Consider the following 27,809-nt stretch of genomic DNA (forward strand, 5'->3'; position numbering starts at 1 on the left):
TAGAGTGCTTTGCTTTTTGTTGCAATTTTCACTATTTTTTACCCAAACTGACACAATTTACAGAATCTCAATTGACACATAATTTCCTGATCAATATTTTTCCCTATCTGCAATGACACTGATCCAGAAAATGAACTGAAACAGCTCATTAGAGTGATTTTTTAAAAACTTGTCTCTGAAGGTAGACAGATACCTTAACTTACATTAATTACCATTTTATATTTTGCTATTTTTAGAACACAAAATGAGATCTTACACAACTTATTTGAATAGGAATATGTCATATTTACTAATGTCATCACATTGTTTCATGTGTGTCAGTGTAACCCACAGTTAATATATAATTATTCACTCATCGTTTTTCAATTTTTAAAAATAAGGAAGCAAGCTTTTTGCATATTGATTCACACCAAAACAAGACATGGAACTATAATTATAGTCACAAGACAACAGAAAGTATTTCATTAATTTAAATCATTGCCTTTATGAATTATTGCGTTTAGATACATGAGAAAGCACAGACAGATAGATGGTCAGCCGCATAACAGATTTTATTCAAAGCTCGATATGAATCTTTATTTCAGATGCTAAACTTGTGCACTTAATTTTACTTACATAGCTCTTCTCGTTTTGTAATTATTGAGTTCATTTGTACTCAAACAGCTGGGCATACATACTGATGAACAGATTTTCCTCAACACTAGATAAAAAATCTATAAATTTGGTGAAGAGACTGTACATGAAATTTCATTTGTCTACCTCAAACCATTTTTGTCATCTTTGTTACAGACAGACAGCCATAATATCAAAAATATGTTTTTTGGACTCAGAGAGGTCTAAAATGGAATTTCAGTCTTTTGACGACTACAATATCTTTTCGAAATTTAGTACATGATAAAGTAAAAATGATATATTATATATTATATAAGTAATGATAGGTAATGTTTATGTTGCTATCTAACAATTCAGAATTTACTGCCAAATAAATAATATAAAAGTGCAAATGTTATAAAAATAATAAACAAATCTAGGCTTGTCACAAAATTTATATTATTGAAAAATTTTGAAGTTTTTAGCAAGTGCCCAAAGTTTGTATTAGTTGGCAAAAACTTAAGTTTAGCACTGCATTTTAAATACAATTGAAGTAATTAACTGTCATCTGCAAATATTCTTCTTTCAATTAAATACAAACAATAACATTTTACAATAGGAAGTTCAAATTTATCCTTGATTTTTCATTTATATTAGAGCAAAAAAAAAAAAAAAAAAATGCTTTACTTAATTAATATTGGAATTAAGATATTATCAGTTCTGTGTTTAAATATTTCAAATATAACTATTAATTGGAGTAAAAGGAAATTTATCATCAGATTTTTATTTTTTTATTATTCTTTAGCATTTGTGTATTAACTGTACATCATTGGCAAACATAAGGATTAACTGCATATCACTGATCAGAGTTGCCAGTTCAATCTGGATAAAAATTCCCAGTATTTTCCTTGTATATATATGCAATAAAAAAGGAAATGTGAGAACAGCACTCATGTGCTAGTTATAATAAGATAATAATATTCCATAATTTTAATGAGTGAAAAAAAACAAGTAAAGTAAGTAACAATTTAATATTAAATTAATAGTACATTAAAAGAATGTTTATATTTTTAAAGAGAAAAAAAAATTCTCTTTATTACTTTCTCATATACGTAGTATGGAGAAAATATTGTAATTGTCAAAATATTCATACTTGAGGTATTGAGGAATTTCCACATTTTAGATCTCCCCGAGTTCAAAAAACACACTTTTGGAAAATCTCTGTCTGTCTGCCTGAAACACAGATTACTCAAACACAGTCTGAGCTAGATGGTTGAAATTTGGTATACAGTCTTGATACCACTTTTGCAAATTTCTATCAAAGTTCATGTAAAATCTGTTCAAAGGAAGTCTGGCTGTTCGAATAGAAGTTAACACAATAATTACAAAATTAGAAAAGCTAAATAGATAAAAATTTGGTACACAGATTTAACATTTATAGAGTAGAAACCTGTTAAATTATAAGTCAAATCCAACAGTGTTGCCCATCTGTAAGTCTGTACTTTCAAAAACATGTAAACAGGATAATTAAAAAACATAATGACTTAAATATATAAAATTTGGTATGGGATTTTGTGACTAAAAGTGTAGTTTTGTAGCAAATTTTTATTTCAATTAGTTAGGAAAAACACATTTACAACACAAATTCTCTTATTATCTGGACATGACAGGGATTAATGGTCAAAAAATCTTACAATAGAATCAGTAAAAATGCTAAATTCACACCAAAAGCTAATATTTCATAATTACTGTATGCCAATTGCCCTTATAAGACATTCTTTGGCATGACAAAATTATTAAAGAGTTTGTGAGAAAGTTTTTTAGAGACCATTCCCACTGGTTTATTGCATAGAATTTAGCAAGACAAAATTTACATATAAAGGGGGAGGCAAAATACTAATCAAATCTCATGATTAATTACTTAACAAAAAACATTATGATGCAAAATTATCTTTTTATTCATTTTTACCAATTCATATACTTGGGCATCAATTTTTACAATTTCTGTAGATTTTTCAGGCATCAATTTAATTTTTTTTTTCTTTTGCAACAACTTTATTTGTAATGTTGTTTTGCGTTTTTTGAACTCCTTTTCTTTTCCCTTAACTGTTTCCTGCTCTTCTAAAGCTTCATAATACCTTGCACATGTTCATTTAACATACTGAGGCAAATTTTTTGAAATCAAACATTTAAAACATCTCTATAAAAGTTTATAACATCATACAAAGTTCTTAAACTAATTAAAAAATCTTCTTTCAGACTTTCAACAAGATATTGATACTAAATCCATTTTCTATGGCCACATTGCTATGTGACAAACACAAGAATTATTTTTACAGCTTCCCAAAAATCAGGAAATTCTTTGGACTTCAAAAAATTAGAATAGAAATCATGTAAACTAATTTTTTCATTAAATGAATCAAATCCTTCTTTATATTAATTTTTTAGTTTTTTCAGCAAAATTTCAAATTTGATATTTACATGTTTTATGAAGGTGTCAGGGAAAATTGTGCTCTGGAATAAAGAAGTTGAAGAAAAATCAACCATTCATTTATCTGAAAATAATGCATTGTTCTTCAGATTGAAATAAAATGCAGCTTTTAAAATTGTGAAATTTTTGGACATGCATTCAAATATTTTTAATAGTATTTGTGAGAGATATAAAACATGCTAATAAAAGGCCACTTTTTCAGTTTCAATAGCTCCACAAGTAATCAATTAACATGTAATCACTATTCCAATATTGGTATTTTCAAAGTCTCAAAGTTTTAGTATCATCAAACTCTATCAAAAATAAATGGTCTAATGTTTTTGCTTCTTCAATTACGCTTCTTTCGACAATATTTTCATTAACTTTTTAATAAGCATGGAAAGATTTTCATATAAGAAAGGTACTATTGGTTCAGATATCAAACATTTTTTAAGAAATGGCTGAGGAATTTTATCAATATAAGAGAAACTAATTTTAGCCAGAATTAATCTATAGTGACAAGTATTTAACATATCATCATTTGTGGCAGATTCAGGCAATATTTTTTTTTAATGAAATCAATCTATTTCTTTATATTGTCAAAAGGATTTAGAGAATATTCATATTTCCCACCTAATGAATAGAACAAAATTTCAAAGGAAATTCAGAAGAACAAATAACTTTCAGGAAAACAGCATGTCCAGTTGAACGAATTTTTAAATATTCTATACATATAAAATGTCCATATTGAATGGATCACTGTAGTCCATACTCTATGAATTATTTGTAGTTCAAAAGAACCTCGATTTAAAATTTTATAGTCATTTTGACATGAAAGTTCTTTTTGGATGTGTTATAAAAATTTTAAATTCAGATTTGATTCATAAATATAAATTTGTAAAAAACTTGATATAACCTCTTAAATACTTCTTGAGCAATATATGCTTTAAAAATATTGAATTTCAATATCCTTCTGAAACCCTATTGGTTGATTCACACCAATATCACATCCATTTGATATTTTTGTGAAATATGGTTCAAAGCTTCATCAAAGCATATTACAATTATTTCATTGTTTAAAGATTTCTTAAGAGATTGTTGCAAAAATGGAGCTAATCTGTAACAAATAATATACGACCTAAAATACATTTTTTGGCTATTTCTCAATCAGTGAATATATGTGAAAATATTTCCATCATTGAATGTATTAAAGGATGAATGTTATACAACAAATTTTAATTATCATATGAGTTCAACTTTAAATGAAAGTCCTAGAGCTAAAAAATTCAAAATCAGCTTATTTTCGGACATCAAACTTTACTTTTCAGACTTTGCATATCATCTTCTCTTGTATTTTTTTTTAATACATAGTCTAAAATCAATTATGACTTTTTTTAAACTGGCATGTAATTTTGTATGTTTTCATCTTTTGGCATGACTAATAAGTGCTTGTTTTCCCATATTGTTTAAGCTTTTATCTTCTTACAATATGAGAAGTATGCAGGAAACAGATTTTGCAAAACTTCTCTAATCCATTTAGCAAATCAGGATTCATATTTTTATCCATCCAATAAGTAATAAATACAGATTTTTAGCGGCTATTTTTTTTAAAATCTACTTTGAATAAATTCGCTATTTTTCAAATAATAAAGAAACAATTCAATAAATACATGTGTTTGAAATTAATTATTAAAATTAAATACTACAACAATGTTCCACTGACTGAATGTTATTCTCACTCTTCCCGTCAGAGAAATTTATTCTATTTTCTCACGCAGCTACAGCAGTTTCAAATTAGCTGCAATCCAAGAATCTCTGAATCAAGAACAATTGTCTCTGAAATCGAAATTAGACTGATACACACAGAAAAAAAGGGGAGTGAATAGAAAAGAGGTAAATTTCAGCGATTATAAAGTTTCATTTCTGGTGCTGTGGCTAAGATCTTTTATTCTTGTAATTTTCAGAAATCAGCACTTTTTAGATGGGGAAAAAAAATCACTTTCCAATTTTCCATGAAAATTTTCACATTTTTCAGCATTTTCCATGTTTTAAGATTAAATTCCCTGTATTTTCCTAGTTCACTTGGTGGTGTAGTAACCCTGTTGATGAAGATAGTTGATGGACTAACACAATATTTTTGCCGATCTTTTTTTTTTTGGGGGGGGGGTGCAATTAATCACTATTAGTTGATTAATAAAAGTGTCTATATTTAGAATTAAAACCATAATGGTTATCTTTTATTATTACAATATTTTTTTAATGCAATATACTCTTAGTAATGCGGTAAACATCAAACTAAAGAATCATCAAATTAACTAAAACTCCGGAATAACGAGGTACATCTTTAAAAAATATATAAAGAGCTATAAAACAAGCAGCTTTTGGATATTTTTATACTAATCGTTTTTTATAATGCTGCCATTAAATCTTTCTTCTCCTTTATTTTAATTTATTTAATTTTATTCGTGTTTTTAATCTTTACTCCAGGCACATTTAAATAATTTAAAACTATGAAAATATTCATTGTTTCATTTTTTTCCCCCTTCAAAACTTGCAAAATAATTTACTGATGTTAGGAACAGTCAAAATTAGGATTAGAAAATAACTTTTTAGCCCCTAACTTCAAAGCAATTGCAGCTATTGAAAAACTTGAAATACAAAAGTTCTTTAAAGGCCCTAATTCGATTTATTTTTCTATCTTCAATATTAGAAAAGTTACAGTAAAATAAAAATTTCAATCTCCCACAATTTCCACCCTTTTTGGACTAGATGACCCATTCACAATCTCATCCAAAGATTTTACATTTAGAACTGCATAATTTTCCCAAAGTATTGTCATGAGAACTATCGCAATAGATAATCTTCTTATAGGAATCTACCTAATTAAAGTTTTTTACAAAAAGGTTTCTCAAAACTCTGGGAAACAATTCTAATGCTCTTCTGCTTTCTGATTCTTTAATACTTGCAAGCAAAAATAATTCAGAAAATTGATCATCTTGATTTAATTTTTAATTATCATTTTAATTATCAGTTTTAGAATTGGCTATGATTGTTTTTGCTAGAAATGGGATTACAAGAGGAAATTATTTAAGTAATGCTATTCTAGATAATTGATGAGTGCATTATTCAAATAGCGCTAATCACTCGAATGAATGAATGCAATTACATAATCATTAAAAATGAATCTTCTTATCTTAATATTCTTTTCCAATAAAAAAATTTCTTTTTATACATAAAAGCAGAAACAAAACATTAATTGACATTTTAAATAGTAAATAATAATTAATTTCATTCTGATAAAAATACTTCAAAACTTTCTCCCATTTTCACATTTAATATATATATATATATATATATATATATATATATATATATATATATATATATATATATATATATATATATATATATATATATAATGAATAAGATCAATTAAGCTTCTTAGAGCATTCAATAGAATTAGTGTTGTCAAAAAGCAACTAAATAAGTAAGATTTTTTTTAAAAAGACGTTCAAAATCCAGGAGGCAAAACATATACAGCACTAATTCCAATGGAAATAGTAGCAATTTCCAGTGGTAGTAGGTATTTATAGTAACAATGAATACATGGTAAACTAAATAGCTTGAAATACAAAATCCATATATTTGAATTGATTAAATACCTTTAGGCTTATGGTTTCTCAATTTTGTTTTTCGTATTGGTGGATCATATTTAGGTTTGCTGGCACGAACTCTTGCAGCTCTTTCCACCAATTCATACTTGAACTTATTATGCAGTTCTTTTAAGGCATCAGTGGCAACAACTTCCTTGGAATCCTAAAAATATTTGAACATGAAAAATGAAAAAATACAGAAAACAGAATGGATGGAAATAAAAATATGTTAAAGTTACAGCAGGAATTAATGAAAGTTTTGAAAATTACAATCAACATTTTAAGAAAATTTTACCCACCTATTTTCAATTTTAAATAGTCTAAAGACATCGCTGTTTTCAATAAAACAAATTTATGATAATATGTAGTTTTTAAAGTAAAATTTATTTTTGATTGTTATAAGATACCTCTAAAAAATTTTAACTCATGTGAATTTCTTCCAGGAGCAAATATATATTTTTTAATAATTTCTACAAGAAATAAAATTGAATGCAGGTCTGTTTCCATGAGTTAGCATTCTATGGAACAGATTAAAGGTCCTAAAGCTATGAAATTTGACAGAAATATACTTTAGATGATAGAAGTGACCACTTCAGAACTACACCCTTAAAATTTTAATTAATTAAAAAATTAGCAAAATTTTCATGTTTTTTTATTGATAACATCTGATAATATTGGAGGAAAATCATTTTCAAGGCATTTGAATTTTTTAAAAAAAATGAATTATCAAAATTATTAAAAAAATTTTGCTGTAATATCAGTTTAAGTACTATATATATTTTTTTTCTAATTTTAGTAACATTTTTGAAATCATTTTTAAGTATATTTTATAATGAAACATTTCATTGTTAACACAGGATTCAAGTTGTTTTCACTATTACTATAAATATTTTATTCTGGTTTTTCTAACCATTGTTGATAGTCAAGTTATGAAGAACTCACTAATTATTTTCATTAGACTTAATTTCTTTTTTTTTTTAACAAAAATCTTTGAATTTCATTTTTAATATGAAATATATACAGATAAGTTTTAACTTACAAAAAATGATAACTTAAATTAATAACTTAAGCTAAATGATATATAATGATGCTTAATTTTTGATAATATTAAGGGAGGGGGATATATCTTACTTCCAATTTAAAAACAAACTAATTAGCTAGCAAAGAATAAATACCAATAAGATTATGCATGATGGATTTAAATACAAGTTTCTTCAAACAGTATATAATTTAAACTAGTAAAATTTGCTTTTCTTTTTATTCATTAATTTTTAATTAAGTTCAAGCCCATTTTTAAAAAGAATCAGAGCTGTCTCCCCTCAAATACTTTTACCAAAATATAAACTTTTAAAAATAAAAATAAATGAATAAGGTACATAAATGGTTAGATCAGTAAGATTAATTAATTATTTAAAAATTAAGAACTATATAAGATAACAAATCCAATTAAAAAGCACTTTTAAATAAACTAAATAAAAACTTATTAAACTGATGACTTATTAAATTAAAAAGAATTTCTTTCTACTGCTTCTTAAGAACATAAAAAGGATTAATCTTTTATAAACTTTTGATTTTGATCAATTTTATTTCTTAAACTTTTATCTTTATTAATCAATAGGGAAGAAGAAATCATAACCTATCAAAAATTTAGAAAATTCTAACATAATAAATTTTTTAAAGCAAAAAAGCACCAATGGTTGAAAATTAATATCCTGAAATCATGTGATATTACACTTAATAATTTTTTGCATATATATATATATATATATATATATATATATATATATATATATATATATATATATATATATATATATCCCATAAATGAAGATAAAAAGTATGGAGTTATCTTTTTCTTAAGATAGGGAAATGAAACTCAATTCTTTTTTTCTAAATAAACCAAATCATAAAAATTAAAACCATTTTCATTGTTTCATCAAATATTTGAAAATCTGTGTAGTTTACAAGATAAACAGAAAAATGAAGCTATAATACCACAATATTTAAAAGATGAACCATACATTTACATTTTTTTCTAACAATACTATGTTATAAAACTAGTCTCCATTAAAGAGGTACATGTATATATAAATAGAATATATATAAAACAATTAAAATAGCACAGCCTTAATATTTGGCAATTTGACAGAATCATAGACATGAAATTACATCTAAGAAATTTAACTAAAATTAAACATAGCCAATATTTGTGGTAAACCAACTGGTCAACAAAGGTATTAGTGTCCATATAAAAATCATAGTAAAATTTTACATGCACATAATTCACATACAATTTTCTCTAATAAACCAATTGCATTACATTTAGATAAAATACTTACTTTCTCAATTCTATGATAGTAAAGCTGAGAGTCATTAGACCTGACCCATTTGCTGGCTTCTGTACTGAGAGACGGCTGATTATCAGGAGTTATTTCTCTTTCCCGAGATCGTGGACGCCTGTGGGATAGGAATCGATCTCTTGATCCATGTCTTCAAAAAACATTAATCATTTATTTCATGCAATTTTTATTTAATTATAATAAATATAAATAAAGAAATGTTAGAGAACAAAATGGGAAATGATGAGTAAAAAATGTGATTTTATATCTCATAACATAATGCATTGCTAATTATATAAATTAAAAATAAATTAAAGATACTCACTGAAATCCAAATAACTTATATTCTGAAAATAATCCTTTCAATATATATTTAATACTTATTTTAGTAAAACAAGAGTAGGCCATTATGTTAATTTCATTCATTTAAATAATTTTCCAACAGACTAATATACATACAAATTACCAGAAAAATTACAAGGGAAAAAAATAAACTGGAGAAGACAAAAGAAAATCATAATCAATAATATTTATATTTTAAACTGATTTTAATAATTTTTTTTCAATTTCTCACAGGCGTCAATTTTTCAATTTCTAATTTCAGAGAAAAAAATTATGCCATATATAAGAGCATTAATAATCTTTACTAATTTAAAAATGGTGGATATTATGAAGCTTCAATGACAGGAAAAGTTATTCAATTATGAAAAAAAAATTAAGAAATTAGAGGAAGTATTTCAGCAATTAAATAAAAAACAAATTTTGTTCAAAACTCAAATTTAAATGTAAAAAGAAATTAAGAATTATGCAAAACACATACCACAATAAATGTTATTTACCTATTATTTATCTCAGAACTTTCTCTTCTGAATCTTGGAGAGCTTGACGCATATTTTGCCTTAAATGTTTTATAATCTTCCCTCTCTCGACTCTCAGATCTATGGCAGTTCCACTCTCTAGATCGAGAAACTGAACTATGCCTGCTACTTGAATGATATGGTGACAAATCAGGAGATTTGGGACAAACAGATGGTTTTCTAGTAACTGACTGCCTGATTGTTTTATCTTCACTATTTGATAATTTGGCATGAGAATGCCTTATTTGGTGGCTATTTTTGTCTGTTGCTACATGCTTTTTTACAGGAGATTTGAAACTGCTTTTCGTGTGTTTTTCACCTTTTTCTTCTTTCATATCTTCTGGAACAAAAATAGCTCTAGATGGTGAATTTTTCTCATGCTTTGAAGGGGAATCCATAAAAGTTCCTTGTTGAAGCTTTAATTCATTATCATTAGCAGAAATTGTACTCGTTTTATATTCACTATTTATTAATTTTCTGATTGTAGAAGAATCTGTGGATGAAATTCCTGATTCATTTTTTAAAGTAAAGCTTTCATTAATTTTCACATCAGAAGTAGCACAAGATAATTGAGCAAAATCTCCTTTATGAAATTCATCTGTTTTATCATTAGCAATGTCATCATTTAGCACATTCCTATCGAGATCATGAATATGATTTCCTGAAATATTAGACTCTGCATTCAACACTTCATAAGAAATTTGGCATTTTTCAACTTTCGGAGAAGAATGGAATCTAGTTTCTTCCACAGAAATAACTTTTTTTATTTCTTTTTTATCGCCATATATGGCCTTCTTTTCACCTAAAATAGAAGTGGAATGGACAGCAATATCTTTAATCGCATCTTTTATTTTTGAAACAGTTTTCTGAAATTCAGATTTAGAAATCTCAACTTCAGTTTTTTTATAAGCTACTGGTGTTTTTGAAGAAGAACTTGATGAACAATGCTTTGAACTTGATATTTCATAAAATTCCCTTGGTCTTTCTTTAGACAGTCTACGTGAATGACTTCTACTGTCTCTTGAATAAGATCTTCTTTTCCTATCCGATACTGAATAACATGTAGATGGAGATCTTGCTTTTCTACTGTGTGAATAACTTCTATCACGAGATGAGTGCCTCTTTGATATGTCCCAACTTTCACTCTTTTTTCTGTCAGAGGAAAGTTTACGTGAATATCTTCTTTCTTTGCTACAAGCTCTGGATTCAGAACGATGCTTTCGAACTGGAGAAGGTGATCGCGAGTAATGAGATTTTGACCTCTCTCTGGGTTTTTCACAATATTTTGAGGCTTTTTTGTTATCTGATGATGTTTGGAACAATCGTTTGGAGTCTAAGTTTCTAGATAATATATTATCTATTTTCCTTCTCTTCAAATCTTTGGAATTATACTTATGATTCTCTGAAATATTATCCTCTTTGGAATCTTCCTCAGAAGATGTTATATCTGAATCACTATATCTTGCATTTTTGTGCTTCAAATCAGCGCAACTTTTTTCTTTGTGCTTTATATGACTACTAGAGAGTTCACCAGTAGCTGATACTGGCTTACATCTTTTGAAATCAAGATCTCCATAAGTTTGATTTTTTAAATGATATCGGGAAGTAGCACTACAAAATGTATGATAGGAAAAAATTAGACACATTAAATTAATTACTGCAACATTGTATTATGCAATATTTCTATTTTTTGGATAAATTGGATATAATCTCTATTTAATTTTTACTTTCATAAAAAAGAAATCACATTTGTTTGTTTTTTTAATTCCTTTATCTTCTCTAATAATAAAGAAAAATAGGTGTGTATGTGAGTTGACACCCCACAAGACAGACCATTTGAAACAGAGCTACCAAATTCAGCACAGATCTATTTTGAAATGATTTTTTAAAACAAATTTTTAAAATATGTTTAAATTCACTAAACAAATTAGTGAAATTTTGGTGTTTTTCTGATATAATTCAAAAAATATTTTTGCATCAAACTGATCATTCCATCATTTAAAAAATTTTTTTAAAAAAACACCTACCTTTTAAATTACAAAAATTTAAACACCACATAATTTTTTCCCTGAATTTTGACATTTTTTTGCAATAATTTTTGACAACAGATTTCCTTGCTGCATGAAATTCAAATTGTTTTCATTGTTTCATCAAACATATAATAAAGTGATTCCTTCTATTAATGAAAGCTAAGGAAAAGAGTTTGCTAACTATCTGTGTGGTATACATGAGAAATCAGAGAAAGAAATTACATCACAGCCTAAGGCAGATTGTAATTTAAAATAGATTACCCAGATATTTTTATTAATGGCATTATGATGTCAGAGACTCAACATCATTAGGAAAGTTCATGTACACAATAAGCATAACAAGTGTATAGCCATTCAAAAACATGACTTTCATGACTATCACAATTTGATGCTTAAAAATGAACTTTTTTACGAAATTAAACATGTTAATATTTCCATTAAGCCAACTAATTGCCAAAAGATGGCAAATTTATTATACTTCCTTTATACAAAAATGCTAAAAACAAGATATTTTAATTAATACAAATACGGCTCTCAACATTTTACTGAAGAAATTCAAAATTACAAGTGTCCTTATTTTATTCATATAAATACTATGATTAGAAATAATTTTAAAATATTATTTCATATAAATTATGAATTTACACAAGCATTATTAAACTACATCTCAACACTTCCAAAGGCAAAGCTTTAATTCTGTTTAATAAAACAGAAAATGATTTAGAATAATGAAATCTTGCATTATTTTTGTGTCATATAAAATATTTATATTTGTTTGGGGAAATACTTATTCAGAAGTCTAGTAAGAAATTTAAAATGAGATATTATATATTGTTGCAAATTTTAGAGAGAGAAGCTTTGTACAAATTGCGTATTTCAAATAGCATGAAGTAATAACATGGCTTTTTTTTTAAAAAAAATAATTTATCCATTTGATACATAATGAACACTCATTATGCATCAGATAAAAAATATTTCAAAATAAACTCAATAGCTTTCAGTTGAAAAGTTTAATATGAATATATCTGATGTAATATGGTCAATATAAAATATGCAGTTCAACTACAAAGCTACAATAGCTTAAAATTTTCTCAAAAGTTTTAAATAACAACAAAAAATGCTCAATTAAATATATTGATTATGTAACCACATATGTATTTTTTAAACAAATATGAATAATTGGTAGAATAACAAAATAGTGAAATGTAGATTATTAATAAATAATCAGATAAACTAGGCACCTGTAATAAAAATTAAAGAATAGAAGAGAGCATATTTTATAATATCATATTATAAAGCCATTACATCTAATAGCTGACAACAAATGATTTAGAAAGAAAAGTTGTATTTCCATTTAAAAACTTTTTGTTAAACTCTAAAAAGAGTTATTGCACATTCATTGTCATTTTTAAAAACTATGATACACATAAATTGTGAGAAAGAAATTATCTTTGTATCAAAGTAGAGTAATAAATCAGTCTTTTGGGATGCAAGTAGTAATCAGGATAATCATTTTTATAAGCACCTAACTTCAATGAAATTAGTTATGCATTATTGTCTCAGTTGAAGGATTATATTTACAAAAAAGTTACTCCATTATTTGAAATATTCATTCAATTCCTTTATAATTAATCCAATTGTAGCAAATTGGTTAAAGAAGTATTAGATTGGAAAAAGGTGCTTTATGACATTTGCTTATTTTGTTAGATTACTGGATTGAAGAAATATAACATCAACACTCATAGATAATTTTATAAAGCCATTAATTAGTGCACTAATATATAACCAATTTCCAGTGAAGTAATTTTTAGATTCGATGTATTGGTTATTTCCAGATATAAAAAGTGTATGAAGGCATAAGAAAAGTGACATCTGAGTTAATTAAAAATCTATTCCTTTGAAGATACAGATTTACAATTTATATTTTTATTCATTCCTTCAACCATAAGAAATAAATAACTTTTTATTTTTTTAAAACACAGAGGAGAAGCACGAATTATAAAGAAAGCAATTAATAAAAATCATGCAATTTTCACTCAGTAGTGATTTATCTAGAATTTCTAAAATAATTATTGAGTGGTTAACTTAAATTTGTCCTATTACCTAGATGCACAATGTTAGAATAAATTCTTTTTTAAAAAATGAAATTTTAAATATATATTATTCCAAATAAACTAAAAGAAATTCACTAATATTTTAAGCAAAAATATTAGCAATGTATTAATGTAGATATAATATAGTTTTAACAATATTTATAGTTTTTTAATATCATCTAACTGGCAAAATAAATTAATTAAAAGATGTTACATACATAAAAATTACATGCAGAAAATTAAATAAAAAAGAAGCAAAATAAATGATTAAAATATATATGTATCAACAATAATAACAATACCCAGAGGAAAGCAAATTAACATCTTTCCTTAGACTAGTAGATGAAGAAGCATTTGAATCTGCACTTAGTGCTGCTTTAGAATGTAGACTATTTTCTAAAAAAGTAAAAAAAAAAATTGATAATTAATAAAAATATAAATAGTTCAAAATTATCTGAACAAAAATAAAAGTAACAGCATGAAATATGTATATATAATGCATTCAATAAGAAAATGTACAAAATGGTTATAACTAAAATAATCTTACTCAAACAGAAGTAGAGCATGTTGTAGTTAATGCATTTTATTGAAACATATTTAATATAAAGATGTGAAGATCATGTGAAAAAAAAATCTGAATAAAAAAAAATCTGAAATAAAAAATTATTCTTTCTACACACTTCTCAGGGACCAGAGTAATAGCATTATAAGCTAGGAGAAATGTAAATTGTAGCAAAGCCTTTGTATTAATTAATATATATCCCATTCCCATTAATCAAAAGTTCAAAGAGCATTAAAGCATGTTCAACAACAATTATAAAAGCGTCTTCAGAGGTTTCCGCCAATTAATATCATGGCATGTTATGCTCAAAGTTCATTTCAAACAAATTTCCTCAGCTTCGTCCATAGATATGTAAAGAACTCTTATTTCTTATATTCAGAAGTCACAGGAATTAAAGTTCAAAAAATGTGGAATTCAAGTAATGAGAAATCTTTTCAAAAGTAATTTATCTCCAAAATAACCAGAAAAATATTTCATTTATTGGCTAAAATGGAGTGTTGAACAAACTTGCAAGCCAGTAGATAAAAGCAGTAACAGGTACTCATGATAGATATCTTTTGCATCATCATAAATGATCCTCCCTCTCAAAAAAAAAAAAAAAAAAAAAAAAAAAAGAAAGAAAGAAAAAATGAGGCAAATAGTAAGCTCACACCATGCAGCATTATAATCAGAATGCAAAATATTTACACTTTTTTTAATGTCCAAGAAAGAGTGAGCTCAATCAAAAGAGTTTTGCAGCATAATGTGATTCTCCAAGAGGAACACCCCAAAAAATAGACACATCTCTTATTCCATTTACAGTAGTGTTTATTAAACAATCAAAATTCATTCTCCTCCAAAACTTTGTGAGAAAAAGACTAAGAATTCAATAAATTCTTATTTACAATAGGTTCTTTCTATACAATTTACTATTTACTTCCTAAAGTTGAGAAAAATCAATAACAAATTAAATAATTCAACCATACTGAAAACAAATGTAGAATCCAGCACAAGAAAAATATAAGGGCATAATAATGCACAAAGAAACTAAAATAAGCATACATCAAAACAATTAGACAATACTGAAATGTGTATTATTCCATATGCAACAATTTTTAGCATTTTCTGTTCCATCTAGTGTAAAATACTTTTCATTTTCTCATAAAAATTTCCAAGGCACACATTATAAACTGTTTCCTTACAAAAAAAATTAATTTGTTGATGTGGGTCTCCAAAATTCAGCTTCACATATGGATACCATTTAAAAACTGATCAGAGAAATTATCATCTTGTAGACTATCTAGATAATTCAAGCAACACTATTTGAATCATCAAAGTATAGATATTTCTCTTGTCAAAGTGTATTAGTAATATAGATATTTCTCTTGTCAAAGTGTATTAGTAATATAGATATTTCTCTTGTCAAAGTGTATTAGTAATATAGATAATCTGTCAAATACAGTAAAAGAAATTCTTCTAAACACTCGTTTGAAATCTATTTTGAATTTCTTTCTGGCAAGACACATAATTTTCCAGTCTCTTCAAATCTACTAATGGCGTTTTTAAAATAATTCTTCAACATAGGCTCTTTTTTTACAAACCTTTCAAATGATATATCTCTCAATATAGCAATATTAATAAAGAAATGCTGTTGATACAACTAAGTTCAATCACATTTTTTTTTTAATTTCATATTTATACAGAACATACCAAACAAACAAAAAATATAGAACAGGCTCAATGCAGTTCAAACTAAGATCATATAAAGCACCTTATTCATTGTATATAAACAAGCACTTTTATAAAGCTCCACTACTTTAACAAAAATATCCATTTAAAAAAATTCTTAAAGAATATGGATATGTACACTGCATCAAGATACTTATAGACAACAATGATTTTGAGCTAAAGATTTATTAAGTTTATTACCAGTTGCCATTGTAAGTTTTCTTTCAACAGCTCATTTATCATAAAAGAAAATTACAACATTTATCAGAACATTATATGAAATTATGAAGTACAATGGAGACTGCTTAATGTGATTGTAGTTAACATTATCATTTGCTTTATTTTTAAAAAAATCTCAGATCCTAAACCGACATTCAAATGTATGCAAAAAAATTAGTTCAGAATAACCATCACATTATTTAATTTTATCAATTTTGAAGTAGTAATTTGAATGATCCTACATTTTCAAGCGGTATTAACAATTATGGAATTTTTTGTTCCATTTCTCAGGAAACATCTGGGAATCATTTTCTTATTATCACTATATAGACATAAAGATATATATAGACTATATCACATAAAGACACATTAATTGGTCAAGAATAAATTTTTAAAAAATGAACATTACAAACAAAATAATTGCCATTGAAATTTTCACTTATTAAAAAAAATTTTAAAAGAGATATGCAGAAGTAAATATCAAATAAAAAATTTGGATAAACATTTACCTTGTTTTTTTATTTAATAAAAAGACCCACTGAAAAATTATTTTTCAAAATAAAATAAAAAATACCTAATTTCTCCATCTGCCAGAATTCATAGAATTATGTTTTGTTATTTCATTCATTAGAGGGAAAAAATCATATTTAAAAAGTGTTTTCTACAATCTCGAGTAGTTTCTAAATGGGTTTTTTTATTCATAAAATTGTTACTAACTTTTTAAATCATATTTTTTTCAACATTTTACAATAAAAATATTAATGAATTGATGTCATTGTACCTCTCAGAATAAAATTTCTTTAACTGCCACTATTTCAGCCTGGGTTATCTACTGTTCCCAATAAGCTTTGCAAGCCATTTAAAAATGATAAATCAGTAATTTTATATTTATTATATTTATAGTTCAGGATAATTCTTGTTTTAAAGTCATTAAAAAAACAGCTATTAATTTGAGACTCTTTTCAAAAATACAAATCTCATTTTTAAAGTTATCATTTATCTTTTTTATTATCTTTGGTTGATTAAAAAGTATGAGAAAATAACAATATGGAACTTTTAATACTTTTGGTAAAAATTGTATATAAACAGCCCCTACGCAAGAGTTTTATCTCTCTTAAAAAAAAAACTAATGAATTAACTAACTAGTTAACTAAATTTCATAATCAGAAAGACATAATTATAAGCACTTATAATGGATGAGATAGTTAAATTTTTTTTAAAAAAAAAGTGTAACCTAGGTTACAACATTTTACACATAGTAAGATTTTATTACATAATGTTGTATTTTGTTTGTAAGAGAAAAACACATATTAATAAGATTTGCTATAATGTTTAATTTTTTATTTTTAATGGAATCAAAGAGAATGACTGATTCTAACTCAATTCAAACTTGAGCTTTCTGATGTATTGAAGAATTTCATTATTTATATTTACCTGGTAAAACAGTAGGGGGAAGCACACTTGGAGGAGGTAATCGAAGAATAGGTGGAGGCACAGAAAATGAAGAAGGTGGAACTACAACATTTGATGTATATGTAAGTCTTGGCGGTATTACAGATGAAGTCAAAGGATTAGGAAATATAGGTGGAAGTACGCCGAGATTGACAGCAGACGTTGGAAGCGAACAGATATTCAAACTATTGGTTGATTGTCCATTTCCAAGTAAAACTGGTGCATTCATATATGGCCAAGGTCCATTACAATTTGTATTTCCATTCCAAGTAATAGGTCCAGGAGGTGCAGGTGGATATGTATTTTGTGGATACCGCCAGGCTTGATTTACTGGAGATGAAGGCCATGGATAATTGTTTGGAGCGGAATTAGATGATGATCTGCAAAATCATATAATTATGAATCAAAGGCAAAAAGTACAATACACAAAGCAACATTAATTTGGATAATGTGAATTGTATTGAAAAACAATCGTGCCTAAGTATTGGAAACTTTAGAAATGCAATATGTTTTACATGATAACTTGCATTTATACAGACAACGAAAAAAATTTTAATTAAAAAAAAACAATATTTTAAATAATAATACAATATTTTCAATAATGATATGTAGCAAACATAACTCTGGATTAGCATTCAATTTTTGTAAAAAAATCAGATAAACAACAAAACATACTGAAAAAAACACTTATGAACTTTTTTCAGCAGATATACAATGAATTTTCCCAATAACTTTTTCTTTCTTCTGAATAATATTTCTATAACAGCACAGATTCATTAATGCAGTTAAAAAAACATAGTAAGCAATGACAGTTTTCCACATAGACATTGGAGGTGGTGCCCTCATGTCTCAAGATGTAAGGAGTTTCAAAGTCTGTTCAGTGTATATCTTAACACAATCTTAAGCCAATGATAAATTTCCTACATTGCAGCCTTGTTCACAAAAAGATGCCTTCCTTTACTTCATTTTCAAAAAGAATAAAAATGAATGATTATAAAGAACCAAACAAAACATAAGAATAAATTATAACTAACAAAGACATGGCAAAACATACATACATAATCAGTAATTACAAAAGCAATGATATTCAGAAAGTCTCTCAGCTAAATTATATAAAAATGATAAATAAAAATGTGATATTATTAAATTATCCATATCTATTGAGCTAAAACCATAAAAAGAACCGCCATCAATTATGTTATTTAATCACTGAAAGTGATCAATTTTGAAAAGAATCATTTACAGCAATCCTCAGTTTTGGTGATTATAAAAGGTTTTCTTTCTTTCTTAGTTTTTTTTTTTTTTTTTTTTTTTTTTGTAAATTTAGAATTAGCATTACCAGCATTGAGGAAATTTGATGTTTCTGTGCTTATAAAATTTCACTGCCCTCCTCCTTTTTTTTTTTTTTCCCCCCTCCCCTATTCCTTTTACTGTCATTTCAAAAGCATCAATGTTATTTAATCTGTACTTTTGCACTCCTTCCCTAAAATGTAATTTATCTTTTTAATTATTTAGTTTTATTATTTCTATTATTATGGTTTATTATTATTGAATTTTGCCTTTCTTTATCAAAAAGTATATTAAAAGACTGGATTTAGAATATCAATATGTTTAAAGGTTTATTAATATTTAAATTTATTATATTGGATCTCATTGCTTTTATTTTACAATTTATATTAGATAAAATTAATATTAGATTAATGAGGGGGAAAGGGGAAAGTCATCTTATGAGTGATCATAAGAAAGGCTCAAAAAAGGAGGAATGACTTAAAACAGGAGGTAAATGGCCTGACATTCTTGGAACAGATATCCATCTTAAAAAAGGATATTTGAGATTTGGATAAGCTGAAATCTGAAGTCTTAGCCATTACTTATTTTATAATAAAAAATTTTGTAAAAAATTCCTGTGATTCAAAACAGTGGCAGACTTCCAATTAGACAACTACTAAAGGTCACTGATCTATAGGGGAAGGATTATTAACAAATACTATTAATCTTGTTGGCAACTAAATAAATTAATAAAAAATAAAAATTAGAAAATATTAGCATTTTGTCAAGTATAATTCCTATCAGTTTCAATGTGTTCACTTTGGTATTACAGTATTTATAGTGCATTGAGAATCTACTGAAATGTAACTATGAATAAATGTGGATGCCCTGCAGCCTCATAATAAATAAAAACATATGCATTTTCACAAATAGTTATTAATTTTTAAAAAAAAACTAACTTGAAATGAATCATAATGTGTTGAACAAGTTAAAAATATGTTTAAGCATATAATTAAATTAGACAATTTATTCAAAGGAAGATCATATGATAGATTCCGGGTTGGGCCGCAACTACTTCAATCTACTATAATTAAAAAATAATGGAGATAATTCCATTTTAAAAAATGGCAATTTAATCTATAGTTCAATATTCATTAAGAGCTCTCCTTCAAATAAAGCCAGTATTTGACCACAAAGCATACTCAATCCTTGTTCTGTGTCTAGAATTTCAAGAAAATAAATTACAGAAAATTATTCTCTTCCAGCACTTTTTTCTATTTTAATCTATTGATCAACAAAACATTTCAAAGATGCCCTGCATTGAGAATTTTTACCTTCTTGTATTGAAAGTAAAGTACTTCAATTGTCAAACATTATCTGTTTATCTACCAACATATGGACATGAAAGAAAAGCTACAAATTAATAAATTCTTGAAATTTGCTATACAATCTTATGAGAATTTTTTTTTATTATTATTATTTCAATGAAATTTTTCCACTTTTACTAAAGTATGCTTTATGCAAAAGGGAATATCATAGAAAAATTTGATATCAATTTCTGCATTTATTTTTTGAACAATTCAATTAATGTGGAAGAAAAATGTAAAATGACTATAAATACTTTTCTATCTGAATTTTCATACCAAAAAATCATAATTGAGTCATGCAGCTTTACGATTTTAAATACTTATTGAATGATCATACTTTTGATATTGATTGATATTTGATACATAATGATTGATATTTTTTGATATTTTAAACCATTACATAAAAAAAAAATAGCTTTTTAACACTTTTCGAAACACAACTGTAAATTGTCATAAAAGTAACTTCTTTTTTCAATATTTAACATATAAACATTATTTAAAATTGTAAAATACTTTTAGTATATAATTTCTTTCAAAAATTGAAGAAGTATTTGTAGAACTTTCCCAAAGAGTCTTTTTTCAAAAAAATAATGCAATCTGAATTTTTATTTAATACCGACTGTTGTATAACACCTTATCTAAAATTGCAAAATTTTACCAGATCTCTATTGCTCTCTTTGCATATAATATGAAATGCAAGATAGGCTGAGTTATATAGAACCATTTTAAAAAAAATGAAATAATGCATACTTTATTAGTTAAAAAGTATATTCTAAGAAAAACTGAGAGAAAATAAATATTATAGAAGCATTAAATAACAATATAGAAATTGCTATTAAATTAAAAATAGAATATTTAAAAAATAAACATAAAGGTACAATTAAAAGTACAAATGAGTTTAATTCATCTTCTTTCTCGCCATCAATAGATTTTGCCAAAGTTCGGTCTCAAAATAATTTAACACTTGTGGCATCATATTGTCAAAATTTTACAGCTGCCAATTTACTGACTGCAACTTCAAAGGACATAAAGAAAAAAAAATAGGATAGAATGAGTCCTCAAACTGTTTTTCTGCTTAAAAGATTAGGTTGGCTGAAAGGTAGAATATTTTAATAGACAAAAACTGCTGTTTTGCCTGCCTTACACCACAACATACAGCTCATAAATGCAAGCTTTATGAATTATGTAGTAACTATACAGTAAGAAACATGTACCATTACTGTGTGGGATACTAGATGCTTAAAATTAGGAATTAGCAAAGAATGATGGAAAGCTCCAAGTTCTAAAATCAGTATGCTCAAAAACATTTACACCCCAAAGATTTTTCATCAGACTTTGATAATAAAGCTAATATCAAGTAGTAAAGAAGCCCTTGACAGAGCAGTCCTAGATTCAAGATCCCAAAAAGCATATATTATAAAAAGTATGGCAGTAAAAAAATGGATTATAATCCTATAAGGAAAGAAAATCTTATATATACCCTGTTTGGTAGTGTTGAATCTGATAAGTATGAACACATTAATTACAAAATTAGATTAAGAAATCCAGAAAAGAATTTAATTAGATTTGAAAGGTTCAGAGCAGTCCTCTATATGAGTCTAGATCAGGCTCATGAATTAATAAACTTGAAGAAATGAAGATAACACATAACCAGATGTAGGTAATGTGTCACAAGCTGTTCAAATACTCCCTGGTGACATAATAGGAAAACTTATGATAGACAAACAAAAAATTTTGACTTGTGGTCTAGTAACCATATAAATATTACTAGGTTGGATTTTGAAAATAAAATACTTTCAAGCAATGATATGCAAGTGATTTCTTTTTATATATATATAAACAAAAACATATTTCTGAAGTGTAGAAATTAAATTTTTTTGGAGATACAAAATCTATCTGAACAAAAAATTAAAAATAACTTCATGAGGCTTCAATAAGTCACTTCTTAAATACTATCAAGGTTGATACAAATGAATATTCACTGGCTTACTTACACAGTTTGATGGTCATCTGCCTTTGCTCGATAATATTAATTTAGCACTAAAATAGTTACAAGTAATAGTTTGAAAAATATGAACAGAGAATTTATATGAAGCAATCTTCAAAGAATGGGGACAAGAAGGCATCATCAAAGAGGGTCCTAAAAAACTGGTTTCATCATATCAATATTTAATTCATCGGCATTTGATAAAAATTAATAGTAAAATTAAGACTCATAATTAATTCATCTTCAAAACAAATTAAAACTTTCAGTCTCAATTACTGTATTGAGAAAGCATTGAGCTTGATATACCTAACTACATTTTTGCTAATAAGCCTCTCTGAAATAGAACAATAAAGAATTCTGTGTTTTTGTTATATAGTGAATATGGGGAGCTAAAATATTATCATCCCTGCAGAATTGTCTTAGAAGTTTCTTGTAGATCATTCTTGTTTAGGTCAATTATCCTATATCATTTGAAAAAAAAAAAAAAAAAAAAAACAGACAGAGCCATACAAAGAAGTGAAAGATACCCAAAGAATTTTTATGATATCTAATACACAGCTCATATGATGATAAATACTAAATATGGCATTAAGACAGACAGAGTCACAGAAATTTATTAAGACTGCACCTGAGACAATTACCAAGAGAAAAGTTGATTTGTGTGGGTGGGAATATATTAGCCCATCTGAATCTATAGAAAGCTTAACAAATATTCAGGGAACGATTTGGGACAAATACTGTGATATTGTTGCCATAAATATTCTTGCTTTTTAGAGAAGCAATGAAAAAAATCACAAAAAGAAATATCTATCCTATCCAATGTTGCTGTATCCAAAACTCTGGCAGATAAATTTGTAGAAACCCAGAATTGGCTGGGACAAAGAAGTTGATATAAAAACCATATTAAAAATTTCTAAAAAGAAATGAAAAGAAGGATATAAGATTACCAGTTCTCTTAATTGCCAATTTTATCATGTCAAAGTCAATTTGTGAAGAGCATAAATGTTCAATGAAGGAAATTTTTCAGTCTCACTTGCCCATTTTAGAGATAAGTTTTAGATTATTAAAGCTAAAGTGGTAGTAAGACAAATTCCTTCAAAATATCCAAGATTCAGGCTTATAAATCTATATTTACTGCAATGCCCCCCCCCTTCTAAGAGAAAAAACTATTTAGACAAGTATATTTGAGGTATCTGGATAGATTATAATAATTCCCCCTATTTGAAATCAAATAAAAAAGGGATTAATTTCTTTACTTAAGTTGTTTATTAAAAGATCCATTTTGAATCAGTAGTCACTTACTACAAAAACTTTCATTTCAATTTTAAGACAATTCCTTGCAAGAAGAAGCAGTATTTCACCTCTGATAATGGTACAAATTTTCTGGAAACAAACTTTGAAAGCATTAGAGTGGGAAAAAATTAGGGTATATTCATCCATTCAGAAAATCAGATGGAAAATTTATCCCACTCACTGTAGCTAGATTGCAACAAATGGTGAGAATGCTCAATGAGAATGTACTTCTGCAAGAAGTATTAGAAAAAAAAAAAATCTATTTTAGATTAAGAAGAGCTCATAATTATCTAACATGACTTGAATCAGTAATATATTCATTGACTTATATTCAGCTGTCAATAAAAAAATAAATAAATAAAAAACACCTCTGAAACTTTGTTATTTATCATTGTATCTTCATAAAATTGATTTCAGTGGAAATGGATTAAATTGATAGGTTTGTTAAGATAGACAAACTGATAAAACGAGTTATTTAAATGATTAATTAACTACTGTCTCAAAAAAATTTCATTATGGCTGCCTTTTGATTTTTTTTAATGAATCAAATTGTCATAATAAAATAAACTTCTCAATAAATTTTTATGAAATTCTGATGATAATTTCAAAAATTATAGTGTTTTGAAAAAACGAAAATATCAAATGAATCTTGTGAACTTTCAGCAATATCCTAGAGATTACTATATATTGCTTTAAAAAATTTTCACTCACTTAAAATAAATTATCATATTTCAAGAAGTCACAGAATAAATGTATAAAAACACAAATTTAATATTTTTTATAAACATGATTGTGGGGGAAAAAATGAATTGAAACACAGTAAAATTTTTAGAAGGGAACAAAGCTAAAATGTGGCAATCCAAAAAATTTTGCTCATACCCCAAACAGTTTTTGAAATATCCACATTAATTGCTAATTTCCCAAAATCGATCTGCAATGCACACTTTTTGAGAGACTGTATATTAAATTTATTTGAATTTATCAATCTCATTTTTATGAAACACAAGCTTTAACTGCCATTATAATTATCACAGTCATTAAATATTAAATTTATTTTTAGATCACATGATTTTAATTTAGCATAAATTCTGCTTTCTTCTAAAAAAATATTTTCCCCCTTTCTCTAAGATGATATAAAATTGAATAGCAGAACAGAATGACTGTTAGAAAGTTTAGTTAATTTTTACTCTTTATTATTTGCAAGTAAATGAAATAAAAATTCAAGGAAATCTATACCATTTCCTACTATTTAGTAAATTAATTATATTAAATTAATTACATTAAATTATATTAAAATAAAGAAAATTAATTAGCACCTATTATTTATATACTTAATGGTGAGCACTCATTTATAAATTTCTTTAATTAAGTGGAAATATATTTAAAATACCTTTCAAATGTTTCTTTCAGAGTTATAAAAATAATCTCCTTTTTGCAATTGCATTTATGAAAATAAAATATTGTTTTCTAGTTTGAGATATTGTAGCATGATAATGCTACAATATCTCAAACTAGAAGCTCAAATAGAAAATTGGCTCATTTTGTTTGCATTTATTTATTTTTATTACATCTGCCATTGCATAACAGAAAAAATGTTCATCACTTGGTAATTCTTACAGTAGTAAACTTAAAAAATTTTCTGTCTGTCAATTGTTTCTACCTGAAAATAAAATTCCCTCTTTTTATTAATTGATAATTTTATTAACTATGTTAATTAACTCAGTTAATCAGTTGATCAATTTCAACGAATCTGTCCCTTTAATCTATTTCCATCAACACCAATTTTATGATAATGTGATAATAAATAACAAAATTACAAAGATGTTCTTTTCTTTTTTTCTTTTTTTTTTTTTTTTTTTTGTTAACAACTGTACATGATTATTCTAATGAACTGATATCTTTTATATCTACAATGCTTATACATGGAGGCAACAAATCCCCAGATCCAGATAGTGTGAATCAATCTGCTATGATATAATTAATTATTTACAGATGCTACATGAAACTTTAAAACAAAGAATTAAAAATGAATATCTTCCTCTTATGGTTTACAAGAAGGTAAGGAAAAATGATGTGTTAAACAGAAGTATTGTGCATATAGGGTATAACAAAGAATTGCTTATCGATTGGCCTCTTGGAATTCGAAGTTTATTCTGGGAAAAGACGATGTTCTTAAATTTGCAAGATTAAGAATTTCCCATAGTGAGTCGATCCTTCCTTTTTAAAACCTTTACCCATTGGAAGTGTCAGTAAAAGTTGATATTTTAAATAGGAAAAAAGGTGATGTTGACATTTTTAAAAAGCTTCGGGGAAAATTTAACTATAGAAAATATCCCTAATTCATCCTTCCATAACACTGATTACTCTAAAGTGAAACACCATATCAAGCAGAGCAGGAAGAATCATAAAAATCACTCTGCATTTACAGATAAGAACTTTTTGTTTTGATTTTAAGTAAGTGCAATTTAGCAAAAAATTCAAGCATTACATTCTCAAATGTAATATAAATATGAATTAAATTTAAAATTTAGATTTTAAAGTTCAAATTAGCCTTCTTGTATTATAAAAAATATTTAATTATTTTTGTTGTGCCAGAGAATCATTTCTTTTATATCCCAACTTTTAAAAAAAGGAAACATACTTTTTCCTATCAAAATACAAATGTTTATTAAGAAAATATAAGGGTATTCTGATAGCATTTTAGATCAGTTCATTTTTTATGTGTAAAAATAAAGTTGCAATGGAAAGCAACAGGTTACATTAAATAAAATTTTTAAAGTAAGTAAATTAGGCATTATTTTTTATGGACCATTTCATTTAGAAATCTTTTTGGTCATTCAAATGAGTTTCAATTTGTAAAGGCGTTCATGAATTTGTTCTTTGCTGCTGCTATTTACATCGATTATAAAACTTGTAGACCCAAAAAACAACACATTTTGAAGAAGAACTTTTATACTCTTTATTTCTAAAAGAATTAAAGAATTAGTTGTTGATTATTAATAAGTTGTTAAACGCATACACAAGTCTTCAAAGACGTAGACTATGACTGATAACAAAAAGAAAAAAAAAAAAAAAAGAGCACTTTAAATTATGCTGATAATCAGCGAAGAAAAATAGAGTCTAGAAGTTTCAAAAAACCAAAACAAAAATTTTTATCTAAAATTTAAAACAAGCATTACCTTTCTGGCAGTACCATTTTAAATAATATTAATCCATTGTTTTCTTAACTTTACTCAAATTTTAACAAACAATTTATTTCAGTTCATTTCAAAAAATTTTAAGTGCTATGTCTGCTGGTCTTACCTCCAATGATCCCCCAAATTTCGATATTTACTTTATTATTTTTTTCAATATGATCTAATTTATATATTTCTTGGTTATTTAAAAATATTTTCATTTCTTAAAAGAAACATTTATGTATGAAAATTATTTCCTATAATTTTTTTTTTTACAAAACCGATACTATTTATTAGTAAAATGATTTTTTTACAATATTACCCTTTTCACAAATTATTCATGAATTTTATCGTATGATAATGATTGAACATCTGAAATAGTAAAATAGAGAAATTCATTATTGACACTCAGATGTTTGGGACGAAAAGTCTCATACTTCGACTTCGCCTATATTTGTCATAGTTTGTTTACGCTTTAATATTGGGTGTTGCGGTTTCAATAGAGCTTGTGTCATTTATGGTGGCAAAGTGTAATCTTATTTGGTGTAACTTAATTATTTCATAAATTTAGCTTAAATACAAAAATCGATAACTTTCGTTAAATTATCTCACATTCATCCAGTTTTACTATGCTCTTGGGTTGAATAACGATTGTTTTTCCATAACATATTTAACTATGGAAGATCTTCCGAATTATTTTGACGTTATAGTTGTTGGGACAGGTATTATTTTACTAATTATGTT

The 27,809-nt window shown here is 26.2% G+C and overlaps 2 protein-coding genes across 7 annotated transcripts in view; one reads left to right on the plus strand and one right to left on the minus strand.

The window, feature by feature from the left end:
* Positions 1 to 27,164, minus strand: part of LOC129980522 (ribonuclease 3-like) — a 60,113-nt gene extending 32,949 nt beyond the window's left edge. For 4 of the 6 annotated variants that reach the window (XM_056090858.1, XM_056090857.1, XM_056090860.1 and 1 more), the window contains exons 1-6: positions 27,069 to 27,164; positions 17,956 to 18,353; positions 14,336 to 14,429; positions 9,893 to 11,521; positions 9,054 to 9,204; positions 6,724 to 6,877 (exon numbers count right to left, since the gene is read on the minus strand). In XM_056090858.1, coding sequence (XP_055946833.1) covers positions 6,724 to 6,877; positions 9,054 to 9,204; positions 9,893 to 11,521; positions 14,336 to 14,429; positions 17,956 to 18,353; positions 27,069 to 27,085 — 2,443 coding nt within the window. In that variant the 5' untranslated portion in view covers positions 27,086 to 27,164. The remainder of the gene's footprint in view (positions 1 to 6,723; positions 6,878 to 9,053; positions 9,205 to 9,892; positions 11,522 to 14,335; positions 14,430 to 17,955; positions 18,354 to 27,068) is intronic. The other 2 variants (XM_056090861.1, XM_056090862.1) reach the window with 2 other exon arrangements.
* Positions 27,165 to 27,544: 380 nt separating this feature from the next.
* Positions 27,545 to 27,809, plus strand: part of LOC129980912 (rab proteins geranylgeranyltransferase component A 2-like) — a 39,646-nt gene continuing 39,381 nt past the window's right edge. Inside the window, exon 1 of the mRNA XM_056091391.1 lies at positions 27,545 to 27,787. Coding sequence (XP_055947366.1) covers positions 27,742 to 27,787 — 46 coding nt within the window. The 5' untranslated portion in view covers positions 27,545 to 27,741. The remainder of the gene's footprint in view (positions 27,788 to 27,809) is intronic.

Source organism: Argiope bruennichi, chromosome 8 (assembly GCF_947563725.1).
Source record: "Argiope bruennichi chromosome 8, qqArgBrue1.1, whole genome shotgun sequence".
NCBI classification, from domain to species: domain Eukaryota; kingdom Metazoa; phylum Arthropoda; class Arachnida; order Araneae; family Araneidae; genus Argiope; species Argiope bruennichi.